Genomic DNA, 10,733 nt, shown 5'->3' with positions numbered 1-10,733 from the left:
TAGTCTGCAGTTAGTCCTTAGAACGTCTGCAGTTAGTCCTCAATTAGTCCTCAGATAGTCTGCAGTTAGTCTGCAGTCAGTCCTCCGAAAGTCTGCAGTAATTCCAGTTAGTCCTCAGATAGTTTGCAGTTAGTCCTCAATTAGTCCTCAGATAGTCCTCAATTAGTCCTCAGAAAGTCTGCAGTAAGTCCACATTTAGTGCTCAGATAGTCTGCAGTTAGTCTGCATTTTAGTCCTCAGATAGTTTGCAGTTAGTCCTCAATTGGTCCTCAGATAGTCTGCAGTTAGTCCTCAGAACGTCTGCAGTACGTCCTCAGATAGTCCTCAGATAGTTTGCAGTAAGTCCTCAATTTGTCCTCAGATAGTCTGCAGTTAGTCCTCAGATAGTCCTCAGATAGTCTGCAGTTAGTCCTCAGATAGTCTGCAGTTAGTCCTCAGAACGTCTGCAGTAAGTCCTCAATTAGTCCTCAGATAGTCCTCAGATAGTCTGCAGTTAGTCCTTAGAACGTCTGCAGTTAGTCCTCAATTAGTCCTCAGATAGTCTGCAGTTAGTCTGCAGTCAGTCCTCCGAAAGTCTGCAGTAATTCCAGTTAGTCCTCAATTAGTCCTCAGATAGTCCTCAATTAGTCCTCAGAAAGTCTGCAGTAAGTCCACATTTAGTGCTCAGATAGTCTGCAGTTAGTCTGCATTTTAGTCCTCAGATAGTCTGCAGTAAGTCCTCAATTAGTCCTCAGATAGTCTGCAGTTAGTCCTCAGAACGTCTGCAGTAAGTCCTCAATTAGTCCTCAGATAGTCCTCAGATAGTCTCCAGTTAGTCCTCAGAACGTCTGCAGTTAGTCCTCAATTAGTCCTCAGATAGTCTGCAGTTAGTCCTCAGATAGTCCTCAGATAGTCTGCAGTTATTCCTCAATTAGTCCTCAGATAGTCTGCAGTTAGTCCTCAGATAGTCCTCAGATAGCGTGCAGTTAGTCCTTAGAATGTCTGCAGTAAGTCCTCTATTAGTCCTCTATTAGTCCTCAATTAGTCCTCAGATAGTCTGCAGTCAGTCCTCAGGTAATCTGCACTTCGTCCTCAGATAGTCCGCAGTAAGTCCTCAATTAGTCCTCAGATAGTCCTCAATTAGTCCTCAGAAAGTCTGCAGTAAGTCCACAGTTAATGCTCAGATAGTCTGCAGTTAGTCCTCAGATAGTCTGCAGTTAGTCTGCAGTCAGTCCTACGAAAGTCTGCGGTAAGTCCGCAGTTAGTCCAGTTAGTCTGCAGTTAGTCTGCAGTTAGTCGCAGTTTGTCTGCAGTTTCCAGAGGAAACAATGATGACACTCAGGAGGTCTTGAAAAGTAAGTCACTCCTTAACCCTGTGTGTGTGCAGGTGAGTTCATTAAAGCTCTGTATGAGTCAGATGAGAACTGTGAGGTCGACCCGTCTCGCTGTGCGACCTCTGACCTTGCAGAGCATCAGGCCAACCTTAGGATGTGCTGTGAACTCGCCTTCTGCAAGATCCTCGACTCGTACAGGTAAATAAATACTGAATACACATTAAACACACACTGTGCGCACACAGTGAGAACACGTGTCTCAGTATATAACCCCCCGCCCCACACTCAGGGTCTTCCCCCGGGAGCTGAAGGAGGTGTTTGCGTCGTGGCGACAGGAGTGTAGTAACCGGGGGCGACCAGACATCAGCGAGCGTCTCATCAGTGCTTCGTTGTTCCTGCGCTTCCTGTGTCCGGCTGTGATGTCACCGTCGCTGTTCGACCTGATGCAGGAATACCCTGATGAACGCTCAGCAAGAACTTTAACCCTCATCGCCAAAGTCATCCAGACCCTCGCCAACTTCAGCAAGTAAGTCTGGGCTTTTACTGTGAAGGACCCGGAGGGCCATTACTGTGAAGGAGCCTGATTTCCTTTGACCTGTAGCTGTTCCTGAACTTGTTACCTGTATTGTTTGTTCACCTGTGTGGGTTACCTGTTACCCGTGGTTGCAGGTTTGGCACTAAAGAGGAGTATATGCTGTTTATGAATGACTTTGTGGAGCGGCAGTGGAGCAGCATGCAGCGTTTCCTGCAGGAGATCTCAAACCCGGACGGACTGAACCACACTGCCGGCTTCGACGGATACATCGACCTTGGCCGGGAGCTGTCCAGTCTGCACACCCTGCTGACCGAGCTTGACCAGGTAACACAGGACTTTGTCAGTCTTGTGATGCTGAAAACTATCCAGGATCCTGCTGACAGTCGTCCTGTGAGTCTCCTACTCAGCTGTGAGACAGTGACTGTTTGGGTCAAAACTTTAATTTACATCCTGTGAATCAGGTAATTTTCTCTCATAAACTCTCAGAGCTCCACGACTGATCAGTGAAACAGAGGTCAGGTCATTTGTCTAAAATAATGTTCAGATTAGTCTTGCCGTTTTGACAACCTGGCCTGGAAATGCAAAACAAACCTTTAGTAAATCACTTAGGACAGAGGCAGGCTAGCTGTTCCCCCTTGTTTCCACTCTTTACGCTAAGCTAAGCTAACAGCTGCTGCCATTAGCTTCATATTCAGCGTACAGATATGAGAGTAGAGTCGATCTGAACGTCTGAATTGAAAGCCCAGCAGATCAATTAATATTCTGTCTCCCTCTCTCTCCTGCCTGTCTGCCTGCAGGCGTGTCTGTCAAAGCTTGGGCCTCTTCCTCGGATCCTCAGAGACGTGTCTGCAGCTCACGCTAACCCGGGGGGCGTGGCTCATCCCGGGGGCGTGCCCATTTCCTCCCCGGAGCCTCAGCGTGTGGTGTCTCCGCCCCCTCTGTCCCCGCCCCCTCTGTCCCCGCCCCTCTCTCCTCCTCTGGCGACCTGTAATCCCTCCATCGGCCTGCAGGGTGGGGCCGGACTCGACGGAGGGTTAGCATCATGTGTCCTGTTCGCATTAGCATCCAGCTCAATTAACCATATTTTGATTTTCACATAAGAGGACAGTGGGGGGGGTTCAAGTAAATTGTGGCACCGTGGCAACGTGAAGGGGAGGGGGAGGGGTAACCATGCTACTATGTTATTGAACTTTAACAGTGTGTGTGTGCGTGTGTGTGTGTGTATGTATGTATATGTGTGTGTGTGTGTAGTTTGGTAGATTTCACCAGACTCCCCTCTCCGACTCCAGAAAACAAAGACTTGTTCTTCGTTACTAAAGGATCCAGTCTGCAGCCCGCCTCAGGTGACCTTTGACCTTTATCCAATACGTCACCTCAGTCTGTAACCTTTGACCTCTGAAACTGACCTTTCTGCTGATGTCACTTCCTGCAGGCCTGGCGGGCTCTCCGGCTCCGAGCTCATCCTACTCGGAGCCGAATGAGAACGAGGAAGGGTTTGAAATGACCAATGGGGGCCGGAGGGAGGGGCCAGATCTGACCAACGAGAGCCGCAGTCTGTCTCTGATCGACTTGCAGGACTCGTCCCCTAGCGACGGCCTTGACGACAGCCAGTGGCAGCGCAGGACGGGGCTGCTCCCACTCTCTTTCCAGAACCCCGTGTATCACATGACCACCACGTCGCCACGGCCGCAGACAGATGCCACGCCCTCGGACGGCTCGGCAGGGTCACAGGGAAATGCCGACGACAGGAACGCTACGACAACCAAACCAGCGTTTCTTACCCAGATGTCTGTGGGGTTGGGAGGGGGAGAGAGGGGGGAGAGGATGTCGGCCATGTCCAGCAGCAGCAGCGGGGAGGAGTATTCCAGACGAGCTCTGTCCCTCACCGAGACCCTCACAGGTAACACATGTCACTCAGGTAACACACGTCAGTCAGGTAACACAAGTCACTCAGGTAACACACGTCAGTCAGGTAACACAAGTCACTCAGGTAACACACGTCAGTCAGGTAACACAAGTCACTCAGGTAACACACGTCAGTCAGGTAACATATTGTTGTGATGACTTTTCTGACTAATCTTCTGATGATGTCACTGTTGTTGCTTCTCCCCCTCAGGTAACTCTGTCCCCCCTCGTCAGAACTCCTCGGGTCCTCAGAGACGTATCGATCAGCCTCCTCCCCCTTCCTCCGCTCCACCGGGACCTCCTCGAGGCCGGACACCTCCCAGCATGCTCAGCGGTGCCGGAGGCTCCGCCTACCCTCCTCGCCCCGCCTCCGGTAGTATGATGTCATCAAGTCCTGATTGGCCCAGCAGCGGCCAGTCGCGGCTCAGACAGACCTCATCATCGTCTAAAGGAGACAGCCCCGAGAAACAGCGACCCTCTGCCAAGGTAACCAGGCTTTTACCATGGTAAACTGCCAATCTGACCTTTGACACCTTGTTGCTGCTTATTATGGGACTGTAGGTGTTGTCATAGAAACAGCAGATCAGCTCGGTCTAACATTTAGAGTCAGCAGCCTGAACAGGTGAGTCTGCAGCCTGAACAGGTGAGTCTGCAGTCTGAACAGGTGAGTCTGCAGCTTGAACAGGTGAGTCTGCAGCTTGAACAGGTGAGTCTGCAGTCTGAACACATGAGTCTGCAGCTTGAACAGGTGAGTCTGCAGTCTGAACACATGAGTCTGCAGCTTGAACAGGTGAGTCTGCAGCTTGAACAGGTGAGTCTGCAGCTTGAACAGGTGAGTCTGCGGCCTGAACAGGTGAGTCTGTGGGCAAGTAAGAGAGGTAATATTGACTCTATTTTAATTTGTTACTTCCTGGTGTGCAATCACTTTACACTTTACTGAGTATTCTACTAGAAACTGAATGCCGGCTGAGCGATCTCAGATATCTGGGTGTGTCTCTGACTCGCCCACTACAATCAACATTTTGTCTTGTTAATCCAGAGGGTGATCTCAGGTGGGTGCAATCAGTCCTAATGCACCAACACCTGTAGGCCATAAGACGCATGTTACTTTAATGAAACCTGTCACTGAAGCGTCAGTGTAAACGTCAGCTCCTCGGGTGAAGACCTACTTGGTTAAAGACCAGCAAGTCTACCTGTACAATTCCACCGAGCAAGGCCACTTACAAGGGTAGCACCCAAGCCTTTGAAACAGATACCACCCACACCTGGCTACATCTCTGTTGGGTCATGAAACTGCCCGTCTGCAGTAACAAACCTGACTTTATCACTGCTTTTGCTAATACATTATTTCTTTATTCATTCATCATTATTTTTTATGTTCTCTACACAAAAAAGGCTCAACACCAAGGCTAACATGTAGCAGTCCTACTACATCCGTTCCTCTGCCCTCCCACGTCAATGGCAATTCTCTCTTCTCGTTTACTCCTCTCACGGAGAACGAAGTATCAGGACTGTTGACCCATAGCCGTCCCACTACAGGCCCCCTGGACCTGATTCCTACAAATCTCCTTCAAGCCATATCTCCTACCATGGTCCCGGCAATCACTCATGTGATAAATACTTCGGGAACCTTCCCGACCACTTTCAAAAGGGCTCGGGTTACACTCTCGCTCAACAAGCCCTCCGTGCCCACTCTACTGAAACGGCTCTTCTGTCTGTACCAGAAGCCCTAAGGTCAGCTAAAGCTGCAACCCAAGGCTCAGTGCTTGGGCCCCTTCTCTTCTCAATTTACACCACCTCACTGAGGACAATCATTCGCTCGCTCTCTTATCACTGCTACGTAGACGATACGCAACTCTACCTATCCTTCCCGCCAGACGACCCCACCGTCTCGGCACGGATCACAGACTGTCTCTCTGACATTTCTGCATGGACAAAGTCGCCTTCAACTAAATCTCTCTGAGACTGAACTCTTGGTCATTCCAGCCAAGCAATCTATCCACCATAACATCAAACTACAAACTGGCTCCTCAACCATCACTCCAACCAGGGTGGTGAGAAACTTGGGTGTCATGATTGATGACCAGCTGTCCTTTTCAGACCATGTAGCTACTGTCTCTCGGTCGTGCCGCTTTGCTCTATACAACATCAGAAAAATCAGCCCTACCTCACTCAGTACGCCACCCAGCTTCTGATACAGGCCTAATCCCTCTGCCCTCCTAGCAGGTCTTCCAGCTTGTGAAACCCTTACAAATGGTTCAGAACTCAGCAGCACGTCTGGTTTTTGATCAAATCCAAGTCCCTAATCCTGCATACAGAGTGACTACTGGGTCTCCACCATCTACCTAAACTCCATAATCCAAGCCTACGTTCCTTCTGGGCCACTGCGCTCCTCCAACGAACGCCACCTGGCTCTGCCATCCCTTCACACAAAGCGATCCCAGTCCGTGTTCTCATCTGTGACACCGCGATGGTGGAACAAGCTACCGCACGCCATCAGAGCAGGGGCGTCCCTCTCTGACTTCAAGAAGCTCCTGAAAACTCTGTAGAGAACACTTCCTCTGATAACACCTCGGACCTCTGACATGCACTTCCTGTGCTCTTCTTCTTCTGTCCCCTCACAGTTCTCTTGTATTGATTGTACCAGTCGTTAACTCTTAAGCTGATGATACACGGAGCAACTTTTAGAGAAAGCAGGCAGGGCATAATCCCCTTCCCATACCACTCCGCCACCCGCCCCGCACCGCCGCTATCCGTTCAAAACATAGTCAGACTTGCCACCAGCAAGATTGCTCAAAAAGTTGCACCGTGTATCATCAGTTTTACTTCTTCCCCCAGGTATTTAGCTCTTAGTAGTATCTACTGTCAGTTGTAGATCTCTTACTGTATTGATGCTTTGTTGGTGTTGTTCCTCAAATGTAACTCGCTTTGGATAAAAGCCACATGAATGAATGTAATGTAGATGTGAGTCTGCAGAGGTCGGATGCCACATGAAGGCAGCAGCAGGAGCGAGTTGCAGGAGTTTAGAGAAGCCTGGTTGCTGATGTTTGCTATGGTAACAGCATCAGTGTACCTGTGTGTGTCCAGGCTCCGTCTCCCTGTGCGTTGGACCGTACAGCCGCCTGGCTGCTCAACATGAACTCCGCCTCCTCCTATGGCGAGACGGAGGACGATCGTCATGACGACGCCCTCATAGAGAAGGTAAGAGACTCCTCGTTCTGGGTCTGTACTGGTTCTGCTGGTTCCACTGAGTCTGCTGGTTCTGACTCTCTGTGTGTGTGCAGTACCAGCAGGAGATTGCATTGCTGCAGGAGAAGTTGCGAGTTGCAGCGCTGCGGCAGGACGAGTGTGAAGCCCGACTGCTGGTCCAGGATCAGCAAAACCAACGCATGCTGCAGGAGTACCAGGTGTGTAAGACCTACACCTGTCAGAGATGAGCTGATTCTTCCATGTCCTACAGTTAGTTTCTTATGAAACATAAAGGAGTAGAGAAACAGACACTCTGTGGAGAGGCTGGTCTGTAATCGAAAAACATCGGTTCAATCAGAGTTGGATCAGTAAGGCAGAGGAGAGTCAGCACCTTCATGATGAGTATGTGTTTCAGGCTCGGCTGGAGGACACAGAGAGCCGACTGAGGAGGCTGCAGGACGATAAAGACCTGCAGATGAACAGCATCATCAGCAGGTCGGTCACCTGTCTGTCTGAATACCTGTCTGTCGGAACACCTGTCTGTCTGTCAGAACATCTGTCTGTCTGAACACCTATGTGTCTGAACACCTGCCTGTCGGAATACCTGTCTGTCTATCTGAACACCTGTCTGTCTGTCGGAACACCCGTGTGTCTATCTGAACACCTGTGTGTCGGAACACCTGTGTGTCTGTCGGAACACCTGTCTGTCTGTCAGAACATCTGTCTGTCTGAACACCTATGTGTCTGAACACCTGCCTGTCGGAATACCTGTCTGTCTATCTGAACACCTGTCTGTCTGTCGGAACACCCGTGTGTCTATCTGAACACCTGTGTGTCGGAACACCTGTGTGTCTGTCGGAACACCTGTCTGTCTGTCAGAACATCTGTCTGTCTGAACACCTATGTGTCTGAACACCTGCCTGTCGGAATACCTGTCTGTCTATCTGAACACCTGTCTGTCTGTCGGAACACCCGTGTGTCTATCTGAACACCTGTGTGTCGGAACACCTGTGTGTCTGTCGGAACACCTGTCTGTCTGTCAGAACATCTGTCTGTCTGAACACCTATGTGTCTGAACACCTGCCTGTCGGAATACCTGTCTGTCTATCTGAACACCTGTCTGTCTGTCGGAACACCCGTGTGTCTATCTGAACACCTGTGTGTCGGAACACCTGTGTGTCTGTCGGAACACCTGTCTGTCTGTCAGAACATCTGTCTGTCTGAACACCTATGTGTCTGAACACCTGCCTGTCGGAATACCTGTCTGTCTATCTGAACACCTGTCTGTCTGTCGGAACACCCGTGTGTCTATCTGAACACCTGTGTGTCGGAACACCTGTGTCAGAACACCTGTGTGTCTGTCGGAACACCTGTGTGTCTGTCGGAACACCTGTGTCAGAACACCTGTGTGTCTGTCGGAACACCTGTGTGTCTGTGTTAAGTACGTATAAAGGTGTGACCTCTCACCTGTGCAGGTTGATGGCAGTGGAGGAGGAGCTGAAGAAGGATCACTCTGACATGCAGGCTGTGGTCGACTCCAAACAGAAGATCATAGAGGCACAGGTACCTGTCTGTCTGTCTGTCTGTCTGTCTGAGACTTTAGTTCTGTTCTATGAGATATTTCAATAAGCTGACTTCCTGTCTGTCTCTCTTCCTGTCTGTCTCTCTTCCTTTCTCTCAGGAGAAGAGGATTGCGAGTCTTGATGCCGCCAACAGTCGCCTGATGGCGGCACTGACTCAGCTAAAGGAACGCTACGCCGTGACATCACAGAGGAATGGGCTGTCTCCTAGCAACACGTCGTCTCTGCAGATCACCGAGAATGGAGAGTTCCGTAACTCCGGCGGCTGCTGAGCTCTGATTGGCTCTGACTGCAGGAGGTGGGAGGGGCTTATCTGCATAATGTGTGAGGCCACAGGAGGCGGGGCTAACTCATTAACCATGCTCTTTATTTAACCACAGAACTGCCAATCAAATGATGGATCTCACCTCTGACCTGACTCTGCCCCTGTTGCTAGGTTACCACTCAGCTCGTATTTTTGTTTTGCATGTTTTGCATCGTTCATTACGAAGTCTGACATCATATCCTGTTTCCTTCTGGTACTTCCTGGTGAGAGCCAGAAACTTCCAGCAACCAAACTGCACGTCTTTATTATTGAACTAAGTCACTTGGAACTACTCTGGTCCCTACTGGTCTCTACTGGTCCCTACTGGTCCCAACTGGTATCTACTGGTCCCAACCGGTCTCTACTGGTCCCAACCGGTCTCTACTGGTCCCTGCTGGTCCCAATCGGTCCCTACTGGTCTCTACTGGTCCCTACGATTCCCAACTGGTATCTACTGGTCCCCACTGGTCCCAATTGGTCTCTACTGGTCCCTACTGATCCCGATCGGTCTCTACTGGTCTCTACTGATCTCTACTGGTCCCTACTTGTCCCAACCGGTGCCTACTGGTCTCTACTGGTCCCAACTGGTCCCTACTGGTCCCCACCGGTCTAACTGGAACAACTTCAGCTCTACATGGCTCCGGTGTTTATATTAGAAGATGAAACTTTATTGACCGACGTGGCGTTGATAGTTTGTCTGGTGGAAGTTCAGAGCTCCGTGACTCTTTAGACTCTTTGTGTTTAGATCGTGACTTAAAGGAACAGTCCAGCATTTTATCAGCTTCAGCTCTGTGTGTCCTGGACACAGAGAGGGTTAGCCTAGCTTAGCACAAAGACTGGAAACATGGGGAAACTGTTAGCGTAGCTCCATCATAGGAGAACAAACCTTCATCTGATTGTGTTGAGCGCTTGGCCGCTCTGGGCTTCCGTAGCGTTGAACATTTAGTTTATCTGGATCCGAGGGTGATGTGAGACAGTTAGACGTTAGTTTGTGTTGTTTCAGAGAATTCTACTGATTTTAATGTAAACATCAGATTTTATTGTACAACAGTAAAAACTTTAAATTGTGATGAATAGTTTGTGAACACACACACACACACACAACTCGGCTGTCCTGTACAGCTGTACTTTGCTGGACTCTACTGAACTCTGCTGGACTCTGCTGGACTTTACTGAACTCTACTGAACTGTGCTGGACTCTGTTGGACTCTACCGGACTCTAATCAACACTGTTGGACTCTACTAAACTATTTTGGAATCTACTAAACTCTACTGGACCCTACTGGACTCTTCTGGACTCTACTGGACTCTGCTGGACCCTACTAGACCCTGCTGTGTTCACTGTGGCTTCTGTCTCTGTTCTGTATTTATGAAACTTTCTGTTGTTGTTATTTATCATCAGTATTTATAAAGAGATGCTCCAATAAACTGTTACACTATCAGCCTGTTGCACAATCTGGACCTCAGCGCCCCCGGTGTCTGAAACCTGCCGGTGCAGACAGACAAGCAAAGCAGTGAGACTAGGAGCTCCTTCTTAAATGCACACGGGTAGTTAAGGAACTTAAACTGGCATGGGTAGTTACGGAACTTAAACGGGCACGGGTAGTTAAGAAAGTTAAACGGACACGGGTAGTTAAGAAAGTTAAACGGACACGGGTAGTAAAGGAAGTTAAACGTGCACGGGTAGTTAACAAATTTAAACAGGCACGGGTAGTTAGGGAACTACAGCGTGCACGGGTAGTTACGGACTTAAACAGGCACGGGTAGTTAAGAAAGCTAAACGGGCACGGGTAGTTACGGAACTTAAACGGGCACGGGTAGTTAAGAAAGATAAACGGACACGGGTTGTTAAGGAAGTTAAACGGGCACGGGTAGTTAAGGAACTTAAACGGGCATGGGTAATTAAG

The 10,733-nt window shown here is 49.6% G+C and overlaps 1 protein-coding gene and 1 long non-coding RNA gene across 3 annotated transcripts in view; one reads left to right on the top strand and one right to left on the bottom strand.

The window, feature by feature from the left end:
* LOC123960231 overlaps positions 1-8,729 on the bottom strand; it is a 31,922-nt gene extending 23,193 nt beyond the window's left edge. For both annotated transcript variants that reach the window (XR_006822479.1, XR_006822478.1), the window contains exon 1: positions 8,410-8,729. This is a non-coding gene — a long non-coding RNA (uncharacterized LOC123960231). The remainder of the gene's footprint in view (positions 1-8,409) is intronic.
* Positions 1-10,268, top strand: part of LOC123960220 (disabled homolog 2-interacting protein-like) — a 52,582-nt gene extending 42,314 nt beyond the window's left edge. Inside the window, exons 12-23 of the mRNA XM_046034866.1 lie at positions 1,367-1,511; positions 1,603-1,839; positions 1,983-2,172; positions 2,646-2,881; positions 3,100-3,191; positions 3,281-3,748; positions 3,965-4,239; positions 6,841-6,954; positions 7,038-7,160; positions 7,358-7,437; positions 8,418-8,505; positions 8,624-10,268. Coding sequence (XP_045890822.1) covers positions 1,367-1,511; positions 1,603-1,839; positions 1,983-2,172; positions 2,646-2,881; positions 3,100-3,191; positions 3,281-3,748; positions 3,965-4,239; positions 6,841-6,954; positions 7,038-7,160; positions 7,358-7,437; positions 8,418-8,505; positions 8,624-8,794 — 2,219 coding nt within the window. The 3' untranslated portion in view covers positions 8,795-10,268. The remainder of the gene's footprint in view (positions 1-1,366; positions 1,512-1,602; positions 1,840-1,982; positions 2,173-2,645; positions 2,882-3,099; positions 3,192-3,280; positions 3,749-3,964; positions 4,240-6,840; positions 6,955-7,037; positions 7,161-7,357; positions 7,438-8,417; positions 8,506-8,623) is intronic.
* Positions 10,269-10,733: the final 465 nt, after the last annotated feature.

Source organism: Micropterus dolomieu, linkage group LG21 (assembly GCF_021292245.1).
Source record: "Micropterus dolomieu isolate WLL.071019.BEF.003 ecotype Adirondacks linkage group LG21, ASM2129224v1, whole genome shotgun sequence".
NCBI lineage: Eukaryota > Metazoa > Chordata > Actinopteri > Centrarchiformes > Centrarchidae > Micropterus > Micropterus dolomieu.
Note: the sequence above shows the minus strand (reverse complement) of the source record. Positions and strands in the feature narration are given on the sequence as shown.